Source organism: Gadus chalcogrammus, chromosome 16 (assembly GCF_026213295.1).
Source record: "Gadus chalcogrammus isolate NIFS_2021 chromosome 16, NIFS_Gcha_1.0, whole genome shotgun sequence".
In the NCBI taxonomy this organism is placed as follows: Eukaryota; Metazoa; Chordata; class Actinopteri; order Gadiformes; family Gadidae; genus Gadus; species Gadus chalcogrammus.
The window spans coordinates 19,519,579-19,543,051 of NC_079427.1; the positions used below are offsets into that span (position 1 = coordinate 19,519,579).

Sequence of the window (23,473 nt, forward strand, 5' to 3'; positions counted from 1 at the left end):
TGAGGAAGAGTATGATTATTAAGGGCGTGAACAGAGGACTTGGAGAAAGTAGATTTGCTTGTTTAAGAGGGAGGGGCAGGGATGTGGTTCCACCACATCTTGGAGCCACACCAAGAATTCCTGTCAGGTGTGTTTTTTTCTCTCCATTAAACAAGCACTGTTGACAGCTTCAACATGACCATGTTGATGCAGGACAAAATGAATGTTTGAAGGTTTTAAATACTTCCAGGGATATAACTGATGCAAAGGCCAATACAACATGACTCAAGCTGTACCTTGTGACCATCGGTGAATGTTATTATACAGTAAATAATGTTTGTGATTGTAATTGCTTGCGTAATCCTACAAAACCATGAACCAATAAAACGCAAAACCGTGTTAAAACCCATATCAATACAGGACAGAAAAATTAAACAAGCATGTCGCGAGGCACCATTTATTAGTTTACATTGTAGTAAGAACACATATTTTGTCACCAGGCCAGTTAAGAAACAACAGATGTATAGTTCACAGGCAGACAGCATACATACATCAGTAGCAAATGTTACAGGTACTCAGAGAACTGTTGTTCCTCATCCTTGCATCAGATATTTAGTCCTGTAACAAAACAAAAAGAGGTTTGTTAGCATAGAACCCATTTTCAAAGAACATCCTACAAGAACCAGCATCTGCAATATCAACAGCAGAGCAGCCATTACAATGACACTTTGGTCTGACTACCATTTGTATACGGGTTAACATCGTTTCCATGGATACAATCTTTTTTTACAACTCCTATCCGATCTGTTGCTCTCCCACGCCCAGGGTGTGTACTTTATGAAGCATTACAGTAGCGTTAAGGAATACTGTTGTATAATCCGACACCCGCACAGCTCTGTCATCGACATGCAGATCAGTACAAAAGTTAAAAGTATGTTCACTACAACTAGGCCTGGACGAGATGCACTAGTGTATGGCCCAAGAGTAGATAGAGTCACACCCAGATTAGTAGGGCAGGACAACTCAACATTGTTAATCATCATTGTTACAACATTCAACTTGAAAGTAAACTTGAAGTGCAGCTGTAATTCAATATTAAGCCTTAAATGAATATCAAAGTGCCCATTCATTTAAAACATCACTCTATATCGTTGAGTTGGAGACGATATAGAGTGATTGCTTGTTTCAGCGTTAAGGGATTCTTAAAATAACTGCTCACAAAACCTGTTCTGGTAAGGAAGTCAATTCTAAGCCTTTAATTGTTTTATCAAGGAGTAAACCTTTGACCCAAGGTGCGAGGTGTGTTACCTGTTGTGCTGCATTTTTCTGAGCTTTGGAGGCGCCATGATAATAATACACCGGCCTACAATGGGTTGTTTACCGTGCTCACTCAAAAGAGTCTTAGCTAGTTTGATGATAGAATAGTGCATTAGGACTTTTAGTTTGGTATATATATAAAAAAATATATATATATATATATCCATAAAATAATAACATTGCGCAGATATCACAATTAAAATTACATTTTTGGACAACTAATATTTGTTTTGATTCAGAGTGTGACTTTGTATGACCTACCGAGTCACTACTAGAGGAGGAAGAGGAAGAGGATGACGAAGAAGAGCCACTTCCGTGCTCCTTTTTCTTGTGCTCCCCGTCTCCGTGTTTCTTGTGCTTCTTCTCTCCTCCGTGCCCCTTGTCCTTCTTCTTGTGCTGCTTGTCTTTCTTGTGCTCCTTGCCACCTTCCTTGTGTTTCTTGTCTCCCTTGCTCTTGTCGTGGTCCTTTGACTTGTCCTTGCAGTCAGACTGTGATGGAACCCAAAAAAAAACAAAGAATCATGTTGACTACATATTCATATTTTATTGTCATATATCTATAAAATGAATCAAGTGAGTGTGTAAGGGTTACACCCATTACAGAGGCATCACCGAGGACCATATCGGCTACTGGTAGGTTTAGTAAGCTGTTTTGATTGGATAATTTATTAAAATATGTTTGCAACAACAGACCATACAGTTGGTAGAAAAGACACTGTAGAGCAAACGTAATTTGAATAGAATTTGGATATGCTTCAATATATCTGCGCCTATGCTCATATTAAATTTCATACCTTGTCCTTTTTGTCCTTTTTGCCGAAAAAGGAAAACTCCGTGCTATTTGCATCGTTCTTCTTTACCTCGTCAGGGCCGCAGGCTAGATGACAACAGACAGACAGACAGTCATTCACAAAATTGAATTGTCGCCTCCATGGTCTAGATGTGATCCACTTTCTAATGGGTTCAAGAGCCCAGAGTGGTCTCGGGTCCTGCGACCGCAATGTGTAGGTGGGCCTACAATTGTTGAGCATGAAAGCAAACATTCAGCATTACAGATAATGGGAGAGAATGCCCCAACCAAGGAAATATTGATCCAAAAACACTGCATCGGCTCATCGCTTCTACCTTTCGACTTGGCTGCGCTGTCACAACTTTTCCCCACAACAACAACTAGGTTACTACTAGATCTACACATTTCAGGAAACATTTCAAGAACCCAACATGGATATTCCACATTGTATAAATTCTTCAAAGGTAACGGATAAAAGTTACCTGACTCCAGACTGAAATCCATGATTGTTTATGTGCTGCGAGGCTGTGTCTTCGGGACAGTGACGTGAACATCGCACGACGCGCTTCTTTTATGGTTACAGGAAAGCCGGTCTAACGACTCTTGGGCCCACGCCCCCACACCAGTGCTGCCGTAGGACAGGCTTTTCTGCCTCTGAGGGTTCAAAGAGCCTTTCAGAGATAAATAAAACAAACAGCTAGGATATGAAGGTCCTCTCGCCCTGAAGATTCCTTACCGAGTGAAAGGACCCGGAAGTATTTAAGTGTCAGCCATGATAAATGCTGTTCAAATTATCTTAATGGAAAGGGGCTTAAAATAATGCTTCCTTTCTTATCTCCTTTAGCATAGGGTACACTGGGACATCCTTAGCGAAAGGAAAGGAGATAACGCCATCCCAAAATTCGTTGTTGCAAGAACCATTCGCCCATTCATTTAAATAAACGATCAAAACATGACAGATTATTTTTTTATACAATCACGCAAATTGGGATCTGTGTACATAAATATGATTTGACAGGAGTGTGAGCGTGAGCAGTCATCAATTTGGCAACTATTTTGTTTCCCTTTGTGACTGGTAGCCTACATGCCTTTTTTAATTTCAATTTTTAGATCTCCGGGAGTCCGCGAACGGCATCAATCACCTCTCCTCCATGCTGTGGTTCACGCTGGACTGCAGGGAGTGAACGCTGATTGGCTGTTACATCCCTCAGGGAGTGAACGCTGATTGGCATTGTGGGAGTTGTCTTCTTCAATCCGCAAGCGCCAAAAAATCACTGTCTGCCTTTTCTCTGTCAAGGAGGCAAAAAAATCGAAATTTATGTTACTATTCGACTAAATATATGACCCACTTTCAATACAGATTCATGTCTCCACCGGTGAAGCATCCCTTTAAGCAGGCTGGGCGTTGGCATGGGAACGGGTGGGAGTTCCAACACGGGGTTGACGTCACTCCTTGGGATTCCGGATGTTCCAGGACCTCTGGTAGCTGTTAACAAACAAAGACAACACAAACAAACAAACCAAAATATACCGGTATAACTCTTATGCTGCTATGATAAAAAGTCACTCCTCTGCAATTAGTCCCATGATCACCAAAATCATCAATCAGTCTCTCCGGTCCGGCCGTGTCCCCTGGCTCTCTGATGACCGCTGGATGGCGGCTAACTTCCTGCAGTTCAATGGCTCAAAAACGGAAGCCATTCTTGTTGGCACTCCACACCAGACCCGGTCATCCACCATCACCAACATCAGCTTCTCCGGCCATGACACCCACCTCTCTTCCCTTCCAAAATGGACCCTCACCTGACCTTTGAGGCCCACATTCAACATCTTTGCAAATCCTCCTTCTTCCACCTCAGGAACATTGCAAAACCCAATACTCACTCTCCTTGATTCCGAAAAACTTGTCCACGCCTTTGTCTCCTCCAGGCTGGACTACTGCAACGCACTCCTCATCAGGATCCCCAGCAAGAACATCTAACGTCTATAGTACATCCAGAATTGTGCTGCCAGGATCCTGATGGGGGTGCGGAAGTACCACCACATCACACCACTCCTCAAATCCCTCAACTGGCTTCCTGTCCAGTACAGGATCGAATTCATGATCTCCCTTCTGTCCCACCACTGCCTCTATGGCACTGCCCCCATTCACCTCAAAGAGCTCATCACACCCCATTCCTCCTCACGCCATCTACGCTCTGGACAGGCCAACCTCCTACAGCTTCCGAGGACAAGGCTCAGAATTATGGGAGTTCGCGCCTTCTGCTCAGCTGCACCCAGTCTGTGGAATGCTCTCCCTGACCATCTAAGGGCCACAGAGACTGTGGATTATTTTAAAAAAGGCCTACAAACCCACCTTTTTAGAAAATCCTTTGGGTTAAGGGCTGTTTTAAATGATACCTTTATTATTATTTTTCTTTTTAAGCTTAGTCTTTTATGTTGTATTTATTTATTGTTTTCGTGCGTGTCGCTAGGCAACGTCCACGGACCTCCGAGACGGATGGATAAATTGGCTAGTCATTGTTAGCTACATTAGCCTCTTTAGCAAACCAGTTCGAATACAAACAACACAACTTTACATTGTATTGCACGCACAGCCAGGCCGTGCGATCCATAAATTGGTGACCAGAATAAAGTAGCAATGTAATCAAGTGTGTAAGAGCATTTACAATCAACATTAATTGTGCTATCCATTTGTATGGTACGCCAGTACATCCTAGTCGTAAGGTGTAAATCTCCCAGCTTTCTTGCGGCATTTCACGGAGGAACGCCCCCTTTTGGTCGGTCCCACCCGCTCTGAAGAATAATGGTGCGTTTTGGTGCGTTTTGTATTCTCTTAGAACCGACTCGGACCTCGGATCTGACGCCACGCCCACACTTCAAGCGTTTTATTATGTTTTGCTCGGTCGTTGGAGGAAAACATGGACGCCACCCGGAAAGTTGTTGTCGCGGTAGCATTGGCAGAGGACCAGGCGCTCCAAAATTAGTAGGCTATAGGCCATAGGCAGAGATACGGACGCAGTAAGGTATTGCAGTAATAGGAGTGATTAAAATTGCCATTTAAACCACCAAAGCGGTCCAAGCACAATGAAAACAGTTCGTACTTCAAGTCACACTAGGCGCAGCCATCTTGAATTCTGTCTCGGAATTTTGCTCGGTCACCACTGAGTTCAACCGAGATGGCGAGTTCGACGTCCGAGGAAAAGGGGCGTGTTTGTGCGTGTCGCTAGGCAACGTCCTCGGAACTCCGAGACGGATGGATAATAAAACGCACCATAAGTCCCGCCTCCGAGCCTCCCGGTTCCCTCGGTCAAATGTCTATCGGAAATAACATGGCGTTTTTGAATGATCGTACATAACAAACTCTGTAGGTGGCGAAGAAGTAAAAAGTGCATCCCGTTTTGAACTACACACTTTTTCCATCTCGTTTAAACTGGGGTTTTGGATTGTCAGGCCGTTAAAGTAGTAAATGTTGGTTTGGGCAGGCTGCTGTCATTTTCCTCAGCACAAAAGGCGTGATCAACGGGCCAGGTTCTATTCAAACGATTCTGTACGCAATTGGCTGCTTTCTGTCTCTTCCCTGTCGTCATTGTGTTAAACCAGCCAATAGCGCGATTAAATTGCTACTTTATTCTGGTCGCCATCCCATCCCCCAGGGGGAAAAGCCAGCTTGATGATTGGCTCCCACAAAAACGTATCGGAAGCCGAAAGAAATATATTGCTCCTCTCCAGACCCTTCTGCAGGGCAAATTCAAATCACCGGCAGAATGGGCTGGGAGTATAACGGCCGGCCTCACTGAACTCGATCTACTTTCAGAATAGCGAGTGGGACAGACCAAAAGGGGGCGTTCCTCAGTAAAATGCCGCAAGAAAGACGGGAGATTCACACCTTACGACTAGGACGTACCGGCGTACCATCTGTATGGTACCCCGGTTTTACTATTCACCTTAGAGGTCTATGAGGTCAAGGAGAGATGGATTAGGCTACGTCATTATGGGACGGGGGGTCATCCGAGGTGAAACTTGTGTTCCGAGACGGAATACTAAAAGCAGCAGACTACTAGAAATAAAACTTTCCCCCGTGTGTTTAAACCGTGCTGTTTCACGTAGGCTATATAAACGTGGACAAAGCTGGAACAATTAATAAATAAAATATAATATTATATTATATGGGTATGTATATAATATAATAAAATATATAATATCACGGCCAAAAGCTGTGTGCGCCTCCGGATGATATTCTGAATAAAAAACTATGTCGGGTTCTCAGACGTCTCTGGTACTTCCACAACAAGTAAAGACTCGTAGTGGGGGTTATCTTGGCAGGAGTCCTGCACGGGTTTGTGTACCTGACGGGTGTACCGCACAATTTCGATGAAACAAGGAAAAAAATAATGTAGGTACTCTGTCGGAGACGGGTACTGGTCGTGTCGGACGCCTGAACAGCGCGGGTCGGTCGCGGGTTTTACGATTGCGAGCGAGACTTCTCCGGTGCTGGAAATGTTATTCAGGAGCAGAGGAGTAAACTAAAACCGTCCACAGTGGATGATGTGCTTTTTTTGCACAGCAATCTAAAGCACCACGCCAAACACCAGATCCCCGGCGTTCCATCTAATCTGTCTAATTTTCCTTCGGGTGCGGGTCGGGCGTCGGTATAAATTTATAGTGGGTCTGGTCGGGTGCGGAATGTTATTCTCGGGTACGGGTTTGCAAAATAAGACCCGTGTATTGATTCTCGGCCATGTTGGAGAATGAATTGGGGGAAGAAACGTTGGCTTTGACTCTCTGCAGTCCATATTGAACTGCAACTTCAGATTGATGTGGAACTGCGAACCGCGACATGAAGGCGAAAGGGATTGTTCCCCGCGGAGTCCCGCTGCCCGCTGCTGAGGCGCTGCCTGCTGCCGAGGCGGTGGTGCCTCGGCGCGTACAGCGGGCCTTTGGCGGAAGATAATCGCGGCCTACAATCGCGGGCAACAATCCCTTTCTCCTCCATGTCGCAGTTCAGTCTACTTCAGATTGATGTGGAAGTGGAAGAACCAGAGCCGTCGGAGAACCCGACGGAGTCGTTTCAGATTATATTATGAATAAACGACTGCGTCGGGTACTCGTCTCTGGTCCACATCAAGTTGCAGTTCAATCTGAACTTCAGAGAGTTAAAGCCAACGTTTCTTCCCCCAATTCCTTCTCCACCATGGCCGAGAATCAATACACGGGTGTCCACCTCGGCTGTTTCCCATTGCAAATTTGCTTCTGCCATGGTCGGAGGTTTCTGTTGGTCTAGTTCTCTAGCTAAGCGGTGAAGAAACATGGCGGACATTCTGTTTACATCTTGTATGCAAGCTCCTGCCCTCCTCATCCCTTATTGGTGCACTTACAAATTTGCGGAACCAGTGGTTTGTAGTTCTCGGCCCTTCTAGCAGGCAAGCAAATTTCTACTGACATGACGTCAAACGCATCATTTGACGTCAGGAGAAATGTAAGGAGGACAGCTGTGCCAAGGGAAGACTGGGTTAGACTGAGGGAAGAAAAAACGTTATAATGATAGAACGCCGGTTCTGTATCTGTGAAGTATCCGTAAAAGTACTGGCCACCCGTGACTGAAATCAACTTCCTGGCCATCCGTCAGTCAACTAAAAACTTTCTGCCAGGTCAGGCTGCCACTGCAGTGGAAAACTGACTGTTCACATTTTTTTTCCTTAGTTAAATGCCTACTACTTAACTACTACTTAACTGACCGAAATCAGCTTTGCAAGTGTCACATATATTGTTTGCTCAGGTTGCATTTAGATTGTGTTTCGCTAGTTATTACATATTCAGAAAAACATATTCAGTAAGCATATATGTTGTAATCAGGTTTGATTGACAATGTTAACAAATTTCTGCTTGTTAACATTGTCATTAATGCTGTAATCATTAGCCTAAATATTTTCTTTAATATGCTTTGTTACAGAAACTGGAAACCAAACATGACTATAGAGATGTATGAATTTATTGCTCCACCAACTTAGGCAAAAGGATGGATTCATAGAACCCCTCCAGCAGCCCAAGGTTTGAGGACCAAGACTCGTCAATATCCACTTCCAAGACTAGAGAGTCTTTGGTGGTCCAGGTGACAAAAGCGCACCGCTCTGTCCCAGTAATATGCATCTGCCCCTGCACCTGATGCCAGTATGGGTGTTTTTTTTTTAGAGAATAATGCCCATCTACATTTTCTAAGAAGAAGTCTTTATTTTTCGAAGACTCTTCAATTGTCATGTATCGGGCACTGTAAGGACACTTAACCTCGATGATGGATGATTCTCCCACCAAACCGTCTGGTGAAGCGCCCAGCATCCCTGACGGTGCAAGCCAAAGGCCTGACTCGTTGACCTGAACATTTTTGGCCTGCTCAAAGGCCTTGATTCCCTCGATCTCATTCATACGTCCCCACTGGATCGCTGGCAAATGGTCAAGGGATCTGGGGCTTAGCAACATTCCAATGACCGATGGAGCAACACTCCTTCCCCTCAGCAGAGCTGGCAACACGGCGCCAAAATTGCTGGCCGTCAGTCTGCCCTCCCTAAGAGTGTGCCAAAGGGTGCTGGTGCTCTGACCGACAGTGGCAGCTTGCACAGCATCCCGCTGTTGGTCATTGACCATCATTGCAGTCACAATGCCCTGAAGACCCTGGTTCTGGGGCTGGGCAATTATGGACCACACAGCCAAAGATGTGAGGTCCTCCAGCTCAGCAATGGATCTTCCTGGCTCAGGGTCCTCTTCTGTGGGCTCCCGATCAAGAGGGTGGAATTCAGCCCGAGGAAACAGCTCCTTGAAACGTGACGTTTTCCATCGAGGACAAGGAACACATGTTAGAAAAGCACATAGGTCGTAATTATTTTGACTATCCGACCGTAACTTCATTTCAACAGATTCATTAACCCAGCGCAACACTTTTAAAAAATTTATTTGAAAAAAGAAAAATAAGGTAATGATTTTTTTTGTAAATTCAGTCTTTGTAAACGTCTGATAGACCAATACAGAAATTCTGCGGATCACTTGAATAATAATACATTTTAGACATCCAAGCTATAATATATGCCCAGGTGGAGCTGTGGAGGCGGGAAAGATGTAGCTGATTGGACCACCCACAGCCGCTCGTTCAAACTCAAGTTAATTTAATGGAATCTTCATGTTGATGTTTGTGTCATGTTCAAATGTATCACACAAATCAGAGAGTGGGCTTCAGAGAACAAACAGAGGCACAAATTATGTTTCCATATTCCCAAAGATTTTTTTTTATTTTGATTTCAGGAAGCACCATCCAAATGTGGATTGTGTCATTCTTTCTTAAAAACAAGAGAAGATGAGATTATAGCAATGAACGTGGCCAGCTGAAAAGTACCTCTGTCTCGTGACCTTGAGGTAATCTCTGAACAATGCCAACAAATTTTTTTTTTTATTAAATCAAGCAATTTCAGGCAACATTTTTTTTTGCAACATATTCAGAAATCACTGATATAATCATCTTTGACTTTCCCCAAACATTATTATAATCTTTCCCATTCTGAAGACGATTGGATCAGTAGGACAATTTCAGGAGCTTGGTGCTGGTCGTCAGTGACGATACGACCTTTGGCCTCTTAGCAAATCACTTGAGGTGAGGTAGCTGGTGGTAGTGGAGGAGGAGGGGGTGGTGGTGGTGGATGGGTTGGTGGTGGGGAGACTTCCAGCGTCCGTGGTCCTCCTTGGGTTCCCCAACAGGGCCTCCATGGGGCTGGGGGGCCTGCGGATGGGGACCCTCTCAACGGCACTCTGCGAGGAGCTCACGAAGCTCCTGGGCGTTTCGAAGCGAGAGATGGACTTCGGCTCGGCGAAGCCCACCTCCTTAGGCTCCAGTTTAACCAATGATCTCGATGGGAGCAATACAGGGGCTGGGGCGCTGGTGCCACCAACACCACCACCACCAACACAAACACCACCAGTACCGCCACCGCCGCTGCTGAGCCTGACTGTGCTGACGGAGCTGCTGGGGAAGCTGACGGTGCTGCTGCTACCGCGGCTGCCGGGGATGGGCTCCCGCTGTGCGGGGAGCGAACCCTTCAGCGTGACGGTGCTGATGCTACCGCCACACCCGGGGATGGGCTCCCTCTCCTTGGGGAGCGAACCCTTCAGCGTGACTGTGCTGATGCTACCGCCACTCCCGGGGATGGGCTCCCTCTCCGTGGGGAGTGAACACTTCGGCGTTTCAACAGAGCCTCCCGCCGTTGGCGTTCCGCTTTGACCGTCGTCTTTGGCGTCCTGGGGTGCCAGATAACATGACATTTGAAGAGATTGAAACCACTTGAATCAGCTGGGATTTCATGGATTGCATTGACGGCTGAGCACACTAAAGCCCCGTCTCAATGACATTAATGGCGTCAATAGGCATGGGTCTGTTGCTGGAGGCTGTCTAGGAGGCTGTCTAGGAGGCTGTCGAGGCGCTATAGGCTGCGCTGAACGGGGCTTTTTAAAGCTGACCTGAAGCAGGCTCTTGATAATTAGGTCATGTATATTTAATACCTAAACTTATTCTCTTTTCACTCCTTACTTTTTAAGACTTTACGTTTTTCAAAGATGTCTGGCAATATAGTTTCATTCTTTTTTCTCAATTTTGGATTGCAATGTATTTGGTTAGCACCTAGCGCATTCAAAAGGTTAGTCTGAAAGTTGAACATCTTTGAAGTCTGGGCGACAAAATTTGTCTCAGTCCCGCTTGGCGTTCAGCTGTTTAGCGTGGATGCTTGTCCCATAATCAATTACATTGCAACACTACCATGGGCTCTTTTTGAGCTCATCATGGACCTGGGGAATTAGGGATTCACTTATTGTGAAGGTCAACAGAAGGCAACATCCCACTTCTCCTGATGAGCGAGACTTTACAAATGAGCACCCACCTGCTTCTTGTTCTCCTTGTCAGTGTCACTCCCTGATGAGCCCTGAGTGACAAGCAGAGAGCCAATCAAATGCTGTTCAGTAAATTCTATATTTCTATGTTTTTTATCAACCTCATGGTTCGTTCACTCACCTTCTTCTTATCCTTCTTCTTCTTCTCATCGTTGCCACCTTCACTATCACATGAACTTGGTGGACCTTTGTCCTGTAATAATCAAGATGTTTGTTTATCCCACAATAGGTTGCATCACCTCGATTGATTTACTTTTCTTGAAGAATGAGTATTACCTTCTTCTTCTTCTTTTTCTTATCCTTCTTCTTCTTCTTCTTTTTATCCTTATCTTTGCCGCTGTCACTGTCAGATGAACTTGAACTGGAGTCCTGGTGAACACATGAAACATTGCAGCACCAGTCTCCTAAAAATAAAACGCCTTGATGCGTTGATCTGACTAGAATGGATTACCTTCTTCTTCTGCTTCTTCTTCTTCTTCTTCTTTTTCTTCTTCTTTTTCTTCTTATCATCATCACTGCTTGAAGAATCAGAGTCCTGGAGACCAAAAAAGAATTAATTGACGACTTTTCAATCCTGTGGCTTTCACCCCGAAAGTTGACCGGTTCCATTGATAGTCTTCTCCCTTACCTTTGACTTTTCCTTCTTCTTCTTCTTCTTCTTATCCTTCTTCTTTTTCTTTTTCTTCTCATCACAAGAAGAATCAGAGTCAGATGAGGAAGCCTGAATGCGGGGAAACCAACAGAAAAAAACACACACGTGACGTGATGTTCTGACCCCCTCAGGCGCCTGTAAAGGCCAGCGTTAATATTCCACCAACATACGCACATCCTTTTTCTTTTTGTCTTTCTTCTTCTTTTTCTTCTTGTCATCCTCACTGTCAGATGAGTCCTGTAAGAACATCGGGAAATAAATTGGCATTATTTTTTTTCTAATTCCATTATACATTGACTAATTGTAAAGAAAAAAACGTTTTTACATAAAGGCACGTTTAAACACTGTGGATCATTGTGGCTACAAGAAGCAGCATTGCCTATCCATGGACACTGAAGAAACACACCTTCTGCTTCTTCTTCTTCTTCTTCTTCTTCTTCTTTTTGTCATCATCACTGTCTGAGTCAGAGCTGTCGTCCTGAGAGACACAACAACACACTTACACTACCAGTCCTGCAAAAGACGACTGCAGCTGCAAACTCACACGGCCGGAGGTTTAAAGCTCTCACAAAATAAAATAAAATATTAGTTGAATTGCTAATGTCAACTGTAACTCAAAGCAGAAAAAACTTAATGCAGACGCCTCACGAAAGACGATTGAAACATGCCAACTGAACTCCGTAAGTAAGGGCATTTAAGGATGAGAATCTCACCTTCTTTTTCTTATTTTTCTTATCTTTCTTCTTATCTTTCTTCTTGTCTTTATTCTTCTTATCCTTCTTCTTTTTCTTATCTTTCTTTTTCTTGTCCTTTTTCTTTTTGGAAGACACAGATGAAAGTGGATTGAAGGCACAGAGAATCATGCTGACTTCCTGTCAATAGCTGACATTTAATATTGAAAATATATCCTGTGTGTTTAGACTTCTCACCTCATCATCCTCACTATCAGAGGAGGAGGAAGACGAGGAGGATGAGGAAGAGGAGCTGTCATCAGAAGAGCTGGACTCCTGAAAACACACGTGTCAGTCAGCAGTCAGTCGTAGTTTTCCAGTAACTAATAGACATTTAATAACTGGTAATAGTTAGCATGTTTGCAACACAAAAATGCCTCCTCATTTAACTGTCACTGCTTACAATTTGATTTCCAATTGAAAATGTTTAATCTCTTGATTTCTTCAAACTGCTACTTTGCACAAAGTTTAATCATATAATATTTTTTTCATATATTTGCTCATTATTTAAATGACATTGTGTCCTTTCCTTACTTAATGTAAAATACCAAAAAGTCTTCAGCACTCCACGACTGCCATCTCTTTATTAACTAGCACCACTTACGGCAAGCCTGGGCTCTGACTTATTCATTAATAAGTTGAATCCAGTTAGTAAAGGGTGAATATAACTTTATGAATTGAATTGAATTGCATGAAGATGACTAAGGATATGTAGATTATCTGTGCGTGCTGCATATTGTGCACAAGTGGATTATTGTGTATAAAAGGTAAAAGTAACATTGACACTTAAGTCTGAAACACACCTTCACCTTCTTCTTCTTCTTCTTCTTCTTCTTCTTCTTCTTCTTCTTCTTCTTCTTGTCTTCATCACTGTCTGAGTCGGAGCTGTCGTCCTGAGAGACACAACAGTTACACCACGAGTCCTCTCTACAGGCCGACAGACTCTACAGCACAGACTGACACGGCTGGAGACCTAAGGATCAGAGTTATGTTCTCACCTTCTTCTTCTTCTTTTTCTTGTCTTTCTTCTTATCTTTCTTCTTGTCTTTATTCTTCTTATCTTTCTTCTTTTTCTTCTCTTTCTTTTTCTTGTCCTTTAGTTTTTTTTGGAAGACACAGAAGATGAAAGTCTCAGAGAATTAGACTGACTTCCTGTTCACAACTGACATTTGATATGGAAAGAGTGTCCTGTGTGTTTGGTGTCCTCACCTCATCATCCTCACTATCAGAGGAGGAAGAAGAGGAGGAGGAGCAGGAGGAAGATGAGGAAGAGGAGCTGTCGTCAGAAGAGCTGGACTTCTGAAATACACATTTGTCAGTTAGCAGTTACTCTTAGTTTTCATTTTAGTGAGCGCATCACCAGTACTACACGACTGCCATCTCTTTATTAACTGGCACCGCTTACAGTAAGCCTGGGCTCTGACTAAGTCATTAATAAGACTTTAACCCAGTTACCTAAGTGGTCATTTGCAAATACTTAAGGGTTCAAATTAACTTAATGAATCGATTGCATTTAATTGAATAGAAGAGCTTCATGCGCTATGTGGTGAACAAGCCACTCTACTGCTGTTTGAGGCCAAATTACAGAGCAATGAGGACCCTGCATAGGCCCCTGTAAAGGCCAGCATTATAGCTAATATTTTAAAAGTCAATATTTGTAATATCTTTCACTCACAACATTCAAAATAATATGCATTATTTATTATTATGTAGTGAATTTTTGTGACTATATGTATACATAGTGAATATAGAATAAATGTGCACTGTGCATATTGTGCACAAGTGGATTACTGTGTGTACAGATACAAGTGACATCTACAGTGTATACTAAAGTCAAGACACACACCTTCTTCTTCTTCTTCTTCTTCTTCTTTTTGTCATCATCACTGTCTGAGTCTGAGCCATCGTCCTGAGAGACACAACACAGTTACACCACGAGTCCTAGTCTCTACAGGCCGATAGACTCTATAGCACAGACTGACACGGCTGGAGACTTAAGGATCAGAGGTCAGTTCTCACCTTCTTTTTCTTCTTATCTTTCTTCTTGTCTTTCCCGGCATCATCGTTGTCTGATGAACATGCGCCAGAATCCTGTGGCAAAGAAAATACAATGCATATGGAAATATTATCTCCCCATCACCATAGTTGTCCTATTCATTTTACCAGTGATTGAACTATCCAATCTATATATGTTACAATCAAACATGGCCACACGTGCCTTCTCCGCCGTCTTCAGAGGGGAAAACTTTACCTTGCTCTCCTTCTTCTTCTTCAACACCTTTGTCTTCTTGTCCTCGTCCTTGGCTGCCTCCCCTTCTCCCTCGTCATCACTCACGTTGCCAGGATCCTGATCCCTTGACTGTGCCTGGACGCCCTCAGCTAGGTTGCCAGACAGTTCATGTGGTCGTCAGTACAGAAAATACATTGTTTTTTTAACCTCCCATTGATTGGACCAGTCAAGGAAAAGCAAAACATACCATAGAGGTCACGTGCCACCGGGCGATCCCCTTTGGGCTTGTTCTCCTTCTTGTCCTAAACAAAGACCATTAATACAGATTATGATTTGTTTGTCTGTGTTGTTTTATGCCTTGTCTTTCACACCTTGCAGTTTGATTGTTATGTCATGTCAATTATATGTAAATTTATATTATTTTATCTTGTACATGTTACGCCTTTATTTGCCTTTCTGTGTATTGTTATGTTGACACACCACACATGCAAGTACATACCATGTTTGTAGTCTAAATAATTTGGCTACTCTCACTTGAGTCTAAGCAGGACAAGTAAGTACTTGTATGACATCGTTTTTTACAGCGTTGGAAAGTACCTTGTCTCCATAACCACTTGGTCCTGCAACCTCGTCACCTTTACAAAGACACACACACACACACACACACACACACACACACACACACACACACACACACACACACACACACACACACACACACACACACACACACACACACACACACACGTGCACACAAACACAGAAAAAACAGGAACCAACATATTTAGTGGTCAGCAGGTACAACAGACTTGACCACTTTCATTCATTCTGAGAGAACACGTTGTGATGAACTTCTCCTTACCAGCAACAGAAACAACAGCAACATTCTCCTCGTCTTCCTGCTGACCGCCCTCCTTCTCCCCCTGCAGGATTAAGCACAATAAGGCTTGTACATCAGAATGCATCATGGGAGCTTCTTTTGGCGATACTCAACAAGAGAGCTCTAGTCCTATAAAACATTATACCAATATAAATATACGGTAAGTTAGGCTAACAACAATTTATTGCTGCAAGACACTCGTTTTGTCATGTCTCTCACGCTGTTTCATTTTCAAACCCAACTAATTTTAATTTGTTGGGTTTACTTTGAACATAGCTCTAGTCACACCCTTGCATGAACATAGCTCATGCATTTCTCGTTTTCCAATAAAGCAAACGAAATATTCACCACGTTAATTCAGGTATATCAGAATGTATGCAAGTCCAGTTTGAGATTAAATATAATGCTAAAAGGAGTGTAGTAATGGTTTGTAGGACCAAGGATGATATGGAAATTAAGTTCCCTACTTTTTATCTATCTGGGGAAGAGCTGGGGGTGTCTCTACTAAATACTTTGGGCACATTATCACTGATACGTTAGAGTGCTCCATGTCCAAGCTAACATGTTGGCAAGAAAATTCCACCACTTTTCTGTTGATTTCAAGATAAACCTGTTTTGAGCATACTACACCCCTCTCTTTACAGCTCCACCCTGGGTGAAGTACAGGAAGGAGAGCGTAAGTTGAAAGTGGTGACAATGAGTGTCTTAGGATTCTCCTGAAGAAACCAAGGAGTACCAGAGCCAGTGAGCTTTTCTGTAAACTGGTTCTAACAACCGTCATGGCCCTGTTGAGGAACCTCACCTTTAAGTTTATTAGCAGGCTGGACCGCTCTACAAATTAGATAATTGTTCTGATGACAGATCCAGGCCGTAGCTCTGTCAAGTACACTTCTAAGATCTGGGAACACTGGCATGAGTGCCTTTTTGAGCATTTTATCTTTCCTTTTTATATTTATATAATGTATTGTTGTATGTAATGTAATGTTTGCCTTGTGGGCCTCAAGCCTGTATTAAAGTTTATAATAATCATTCCAAAATATGACATTCATTTTATTTTCTGTAGGGATTCTGTCTACTTTGTGTAGAGAGGAAGACATGTTATGTTCCATAAATGTTCCATGCCACATTCTTCAGCAGGCCCAGGCAGAGCTGAACATTGTTGGAGATTTGTTGATGACGGCTGCTTGAAGCAGCCTCACCTGGCTGGACTCTGGCTGTGTGAGCCTGCACAACTGTTACAGGTTTAACCAGTCATCATCACAACACTCAATCTCCTTCATGGCAACATGGAGCACAGGGCAATGTATCATTACCGAGGAGCCAAATGAAAGTCACCTAAGTGGAGGTGACTCCACATAGGTGTTGGCAAGTAATTCATTGGACATTGTCAGTCATGGACATTGTTACAAATATCGTGTCCTTGAATGTTTCTACCTATGTATGTCTAAAACAGTAGGTTCCCTAGAACAGTTTTATAAGGATAGTGGGTCAAATGTCATGTGAAAACGGTCACTGTACAAATATACAGCAGCAGCCAACAGGAGCTTTTACCGCAACATGGCATCTGAAAACTAAGAAAACGTACCTTTTTCTTATCCTCCTTCTTGTCCTTCTTCTTGTCTTTCTTCTTATCTTTCTTCTTATCTTTCTTCTTATCCTTCTTCTTTTTATCTTTGTCGCTGTCAGAAGAGGAAGAAGAGGAGGAGGAAGAGGAGGACGAACTGTCTGAAGAGGAAGAGCTGGAGTCCTGAAACACACAAACAATATAATTCAACACACATATTTAAATGATATATATCTATAAATAGACAAAGCCGTATTTTTGAATTGTATTTGATTTGAAACTGACAATGTGTTCAAATGTAGATTAACTATAGGAAGGAGACAAGCTGGTGTCCTACCAAAGAACATGTTTTTTTGTTCATTGCAGCCAGCTCCTAAATTGATATACACGGATATCGAGGAACTGGTCCGGCCAAATGGGTGAAAAGGATAGATGTTCGAATGATTGCTAAAATCAGTTTGAGTAATAGTTCTTAAGGTTTTATCCTTTTTATTGCAAAGTGATTAAGACAGGAAGGTATGGGAGCTAGAGGGGAAGACATGCAGCAAAGGACCATGGGCAGAAACTAAACCCCGGTTGCTGCGGTAAGGACTGGGCCTTAAAGGTCCCGTGACTTGACACCAGGTGTGGTGTGATTAGCCATTACAAGCCGTTTTGGAAATCTGCCCCTCATTACATCACAGGTGGGCGTGTCCACCCAGATGTGTGACGGATAGATGAGTAACGTTTGCTACAGTCCACTGGGTAGGCTGGTAGACTGATCTATCCAGCACACATCTAGGTGGACACGCCCACCTATGATGTCAGAAGGGGCGGATTTCCAAAACGGCTTGTAACGGCTAATCACACCACACCTGGTGGCATGTCATGGGACCAAAGCTCTCTTTATGAGGTTTTCTAACATTAATGAGTTGGCCTAGCCTGCCTATGGTCCCCCAATGGCTAAAACTTGCATTCGGTGTAAAACGACCACTACGTATCCTGCCCGCCTTTGAAAAAATGGAATCTCAGGTGCACTGATTTGGAATGTGGCCCCATATGTCGTCATAAGGGGCCAAGTTACCTCCCCTTTCTCTGCCTTGCCCGCCCAGAGAATTTGTCCCGCAAATGAGACAATGAGCTACGACCGTGCGAGCGCCACATGTGTGTGTGTGTGTGTGATTACACACACTGTAACGCAAGTGTTGTACACTTCTTGTTATTTGGAGAACCGTTCTGCTGTTGGTGTAATGGCGCATAACAAGTCGGTTCTCTGACATCTCTGGTATTTCCACAACGAGACTGCAGTGGGGGTTATCTCAGCCATGGTTGAGAAATGAATTGGGGGGAAAGGTAGATTGGCTTTGACTCCCTGAAGAACATGAACGGTGACATGGAGGAGAAAGGGATTGTTGCCCGTGATTGTCTCTCGCCGCCGCCGGAGCCCCGCTGCCCGCTGCAGTGAGGCACCGCCGCGAAGCACCACCGCTGCGGGGCGGCGGTACCTCGGCGCTGCCTGCTGCCCGCTGCCCGCTGCCGAGGCGGTGGTGCCTAGGCGGTGGTGCCTAGGCAGTGTTCAGGGGGCAGCGCCGAGGCTGTGGTGCCTCGGCAGCGGGGCTCCGGCGGGAGACAATCGCAGGCAACAATCTCTTTCTCCTCCATGTCGCGGTTCAGTCTACTTCAGATTGATGCGTAAGTGGAAGAACCAGAGACGTCTGAGAACCCGACGCAGTCGTTTGGGATTCATAATATCGTCTGGAGGCGCACACATCTTCTGGCTGTGATAATATTTATTAACTGATATAGATATCTATGTATAGTATGATATTAGATATGATATTAGATAAAGAGCTCCAGGACTCCCGCCGGAGCACCCGGAGTGTTCTAGAATATTTACAGATCGGGGCCAAAATTTGTGTGCGCCTCGCCATTGCGATACATCCACTGCAAATAGAGCGCATGGTACCATGGCCACACCCCAACCCTCCTCCTTGACCCGCCTCTCTCCTCATTTGCATTAAAGCTACAGACATTGTAACGGCGCGTTTGGGGAAAGCTCAACGTGCGACTGGCTCGTAGTGCCTGTAATTCTGCACCACGGCTGAATTTCGGGAACATCTTCAAATACTGTGTTAGGGGCTCACTAATATCTATATTAAAGCATCCATAATATATGCCATGGGACCTTTAATGGTACGCGCTCTACACGGTAAACCACCGGACTGCCCCCAGTTTGAGTTCCTTGAACCATGAACAAATATACATTTATAATGTCCATAAGCCGGTAGCTGTAGTGACATTTTATCAATTTTCCAAACACTTATAAAATAACGTCATTAACATCTGATCTTATCACCTCTAATATTTAATGAAATCAATTTAAAAAAGACTGGGCACATGATACCCGGTTCACTCACACTAAGGTGGGGTGACACTCTGACAGAATGGAATATCAGGGTTGTATAAAACGATGACGTGTCCATATCTATACGGTCTCGAAATATGTATTTCTTCATAACGACTACACATCAACACCTCCCTCCAGCCTGGAACCATACCTTCTTCTTCTTCTTCTTCTTCTTCTTCTTCTTCTTTTTCTTCTTCTTTTCATCTTCACTATCAGATGAGGAGGAAGTATCCGAAGAGGAAGACGAGGAGCTAGAATCCTAGGATACAACGATTTATAACACATTCAGTCGTATTAACTAAACAATTATTGGCCGGCGGATGAAATTTAGAGGATAAGCATTAAAGATCAACCAGCAGGGAACAGGTTGAACCTACAACACCCTTGGAGAAACCAGACTAAACCAGTCCAATCCAAACAAACCTTTAGTTTAAATGATAATTATTCTGCTTTGAATCTATATACAGTACATACCTTCTTCTTCTTTTTCTTCTTCTTCTTATCCTTCTTTTTATCTTTTTTCTTGTCTTTCTTTTTATCTTTTTTCTTGTCTTTCTTCTTTTCCTTTAGGTCATCACCATTGTCTGATGCGCTCAGGTCCAATTCCTAGATAATGAATATTACATTGTTACTCTACACATACACACATATACACATGGAGGCAGACAGGCAGCTGGATCAAAAGACAGACAGGCGGGCAAGCAAACAGACAGGCAGGCAGAAAGAAGATGAACTGTTGCCTCTTACATCCACATCGATGTCAGATGGTGGCTTTTGACAGATACAGGTTTCGGGGAGGCCTGAAAAAAACATTGAAAAAGTTTTCAATGAGGGTTTTGTATGCAAGACTTTTTGAGGTTTGATGGTGCTAGTTAGGGAAATGTCCAGAGGGGTGACCAATCCCGATGTACTTGGTTATCCAGATGTCAAACCCAGGCATGTGACGGCCTTGTAACTTTTAAACTAAATTCAACACAATTTATCCACAACTTAACATAAAAGCAATACTGTGCACTTTACATCATATTAGTAAATAAATGCAACATACAGCTCGGAAATGTAATGTTATGGAAATGTTAAGACCAATCGCTGCACATTTCAGTTGTACATTTCATCAGAGTCATTGTCCTAAGTCTCTATCAAGAGAGACAGAACACGATTGTATTGTTCACTGAAACCTCCCTAGCAGGTATTTAGGAAACGATATGTCTACGCTGGCAACACAAACCAATCTTGACTGATTGACCGAGAGTGAGATAAAACAAGTCAACAAAACCTGCACATGACTACAACTGCTCCAATCTGCCATGTGAACACTAAACACCTATGTTTAATAAGTAACAATGCATTCAATTAACTTTGAATCGGGAGCAATAGTAAGCCACTGAAACTCCCTTCAGACTCACCCCCTAGATACATACAATAGTGTGCTGTGTGAAGTTATGAACATGTAGTAACACTTACACGGCTCACACACCACAACACTGCTCCAGACATACTCCTTCTTCTTTTTCTTCTTCTTCTTCTTTTTCTTCTTGTCATCCTACAAGCCGAGCAGAGGAGACTCAGTGTAATTCCTATTTCAATTAAGCCCCAGCCAATGCTGTCGATGGTTCTTTAAGAATGACATGGTTTCCAACTCTTTCTTTTTATTGCTATATTGTTTGTCATATTTTCTCAACGGAAAGGTCTGTGCCTTGGGTTAAGATTACGATACATTGCAACATAAATACTAACTACAGAGTACTTATTTCATAAACACAAGAATATCAGATATAGTTGCAGTGGGGCTTGTTTATATTTAAGTTCAATCTCGACTGAAGGGTAAACTATGGTAAGCTTTCATCATATTAATTTGTGACACTGTGACACATCAATTGAGATTTTTGGTTGTTGGCTAATCTTCCTCGTTTCGCTGGGTTTGTATTCTCTTGTCTATTGTTCTCCTCAATTATTTTGTTTCTAGTTCAGTCTATGCAGCACATTGAATTGTGTCATTGTAAAAAATGTGAATCACACAACTGGGATAATATATCATGGATAAATCAAAGTCCATGCCCTAATATGGGGTATTGATTGATGGGAGTTTTCAAAGGCATCTAACAAATCATTAGTGCATCAATGCTGCAGCGATACAAGAAACACGAACATGCATCTCAATGCATGCATTATTCCTTGTAGCACATGCATTTAGTTGTGTCCCACATTACCTCACTGTCGCTGTCTGACGAGCTGCTTGAGGAGGATGAAGATGAGGAAGAGGAGGAGGAAGAAGAGGAGGAAGAGGAGGACGACGATGAAGACGATGAACTGGAATCCTGTTCAGAAAAAGAGGTTGATGGTGTTTTTATGAATTGTTTTGACCATGGCTGTTCAGCTATGAATCAGCATTTTTAGCAGCAATTGGTTGTACAGGGGACCCTTATTAGGAGCCACACAAAAACACCCACCCACACCTTTACACACACCCACGCAAAAGGATTTTTCCAGCAGTTGGGAAATCGAGACACACCCGTGTGACTCGGGTTGGAGTAGCAGATTCTTGGCTTTCTCTACATAGGCTGTTCCTTCTGTCGTACTTGGTCTCAACTCAAGGACTGATGTAGATTCAAAGTTTTATATCACCTCACCTCTGCCTAAGATCTTGGGTCTAATATGTGTAACATATATGTAAGCTGAGCTTGGGGAGGGACACATGGTCATGCCATATCCACAACAGAGGATGATACCATGGGAGAATTCAAGTTGTCCCAGATCTTTCTTTATTGCTTGACTATGACTAAATTGATTATGTTTCAAGAAATGATTATACCTTCTTCTTTTTCTTTGTCAGCTTCTTCTTTTTCTTCTGCTTCTTACTGACACACTCCTGGTCACTGTCTTCTGAGGACAGAGAGCTGTCTAATGAAAAACCCTGGTAAAAGAATATACAAAAGTCAGAATATATAGTTGTTGCATCAATTATTGTTCTGTGAATATTGTGTAATAAGTCACAAGTGAGTGAGTCACAGCGACACACAGTTTGAGTAATGGTAGAAGGGAGTTTCTAGCCAAAATAGATTTTATTGGAAGAAATAATTAATTAAGCAACCAACTTGAAAATCCATCTCCGGTGTACTCACACATTCTCCATGTTCATGGTTGTGTTTCTCTCCATCCAGGGTGCTGCAAGGGGTCCCGGGATTGGCCAGGGTCTCCATAGAACCTGAGGGGAATCCCTCCAACCGTAGTCGCCCTCCCAAATCGGGCCCGGCTATAACAAAGCGTTTTGGGGGTCAGATTAAGTTCTGGGTCGATGGTTAGGTTCAGGTTTAGGTTATCAGTTATGACTAACAACACCTTTCACTTTTTACAAAAGCAGACGAGGTGGCTACTTTAGAGACTAGGGAGTTGGAGATGTCAACTTCCTTGTTTTGCTGAATATCTGAACAATGCAACTAATTGTCATACCGCAGATAAAGTTCTCAAAAAAAGTTTTACAACGGGCGTTATAAGATTGATCAGAATGAAAAGTGAAAAAATAAACATTGATCGTGCTAAACTACAGCAAAAATAGCCAGGTAGAGCAGTCTATCATCTATTGCAGTTCGGCAGTCTATACCACAACCATTATAACACAGAAATCAATAAACTGAGGCAGACTATAATAGCTTCCACGCGTTTGCAATTGACTGTTGAGACGTTCACAACAGACGACAAGCTTACAGAGCTATGCTGTGATCGCCCTTCAATGCCTTCCATTTAATGCTGAATATTGAATATAACATTGCTAGCACTAGTGATAAACAGCTTACATGAGTGTGGATTGGAGTCCATCGGGTGTGTGTTCCTGGTCCAGGCCGACCTCCAGACCTTCTGTCGTGCTACTCACCGCCGTTAGGGAACACAGTGAAGGGACTGTGAGACACATATTTGTAGGCAGGCTGTTTCTCTGTGGGCGTTGGCAGGTAAGACTGGTTTCCCATGCAAATTGGTTGGCACAGAACGTTGTCAAGTTTCAGGTTTTGGATTTGGACTTT

The 23,473-nt window shown here is 43.2% G+C and overlaps 2 protein-coding genes across 10 annotated transcripts; both read right to left on the minus strand.

Moving 5' to 3' along the window:
- Positions 1-397: 397 nt before the first annotated feature.
- On the minus strand, positions 398-2,833 carry LOC130405288 (putative uncharacterized protein DDB_G0292636). The gene is made up of 4 exons (XM_056610332.1): positions 2,569-2,833; positions 2,091-2,173; positions 1,558-1,785; positions 398-597 (listed from the first exon to the last, which is right to left on the minus strand). The coding sequence occupies exons 1-4, from the start codon at positions 2,588-2,590 to the stop codon at positions 592-594; spliced, it is 339 nt and encodes a 112-aa protein (XP_056466307.1). The 5' UTR covers positions 2,591-2,833; the 3' UTR covers positions 398-591.
- A 568-nt stretch (positions 2,834-3,401) lies between these two features.
- Positions 3,402-23,349, minus strand: LOC130405284 (cylicin-2-like). 9 transcript variants are annotated; one of them, XM_056610327.1, is made up of 28 exons: positions 23,249-23,349; positions 22,577-22,707; positions 22,267-22,368; positions 21,665-21,772; positions 20,919-20,997; positions 20,202-20,254; positions 19,929-20,060; positions 19,606-19,713; positions 17,090-17,251; positions 15,487-15,547; positions 15,222-15,259; positions 14,872-14,926; positions 14,646-14,773; positions 14,414-14,485; positions 14,241-14,303; positions 13,604-13,693; positions 13,393-13,488; positions 13,198-13,287; positions 12,593-12,670; positions 12,377-12,478; positions 12,070-12,141; positions 11,838-11,900; positions 11,640-11,732; positions 11,463-11,546; positions 11,288-11,380; positions 11,136-11,204; positions 11,002-11,043; positions 3,402-3,572 (listed from the first exon to the last, which is right to left on the minus strand). In XM_056610327.1, the coding sequence occupies exons 1-28, from the start codon at positions 23,268-23,270 to the stop codon at positions 3,438-3,440; spliced, it is 2,421 nt and encodes an 806-aa protein (XP_056466302.1). In that variant the 5' UTR covers positions 23,271-23,349; the 3' UTR covers positions 3,402-3,437. The 9 variants fall into 9 exon arrangements, with proteins under 9 accessions (XP_056466302.1, XP_056466301.1, XP_056466297.1 ...); XM_056610326.1 differs by having other exon boundaries at positions 11,133-11,204; XM_056610322.1 differs by lacking the exon at positions 3,402-3,572 and adding an exon at positions 7,286-8,896 and having other exon boundaries at positions 11,133-11,204; positions 19,615-19,713.
- Positions 23,350-23,473: the final 124 nt, after the last annotated feature.

What these genes read in the sequence shown, in the direction of transcription:
- LOC130405288 (XM_056610332.1), bottom strand. Translation starts at nt 2,590, where the DNA reads ATGGATTTCAGTCTGGAGTCAG. An exon ending in GGATTTCAGTCTGGAGTCAG is followed by an intron (nt 2,174 to 2,568) that starts GTAACTTTTATC and finishes GTTGTCATCTAG; the next exon opens with CCTGCGGCCCTGACGAGGTA. An exon ending in AAAAGGACAAAAAGGACAAG is followed by an intron (nt 1,786 to 2,090) that starts GTATGAAATTTA and finishes GTTCCATCACAG; the next exon opens with TCTGACTGCAAGGACAAGTC.
- LOC130405284 (XM_056610318.1), bottom strand. Translation starts at nt 23,270, where the DNA reads ATGGACTCCAATCCACACTCAT. An exon ending in CAAGTGGTTATGGAGACAAG is followed by an intron (nt 14,927 to 15,221) that starts GTACTTTCCAAC and finishes GTCTTTGTTTAG; the next exon opens with GACAAGAAGGAGAACAAGCC. An exon ending in AGAAGAAGGATAAGAAGAAG is followed by an intron (nt 11,044 to 11,132) that starts GTGAGTGAACGA and finishes CTTGTCACTCAG; the next exon opens with GGCTCATCAGGGAGTGACAC.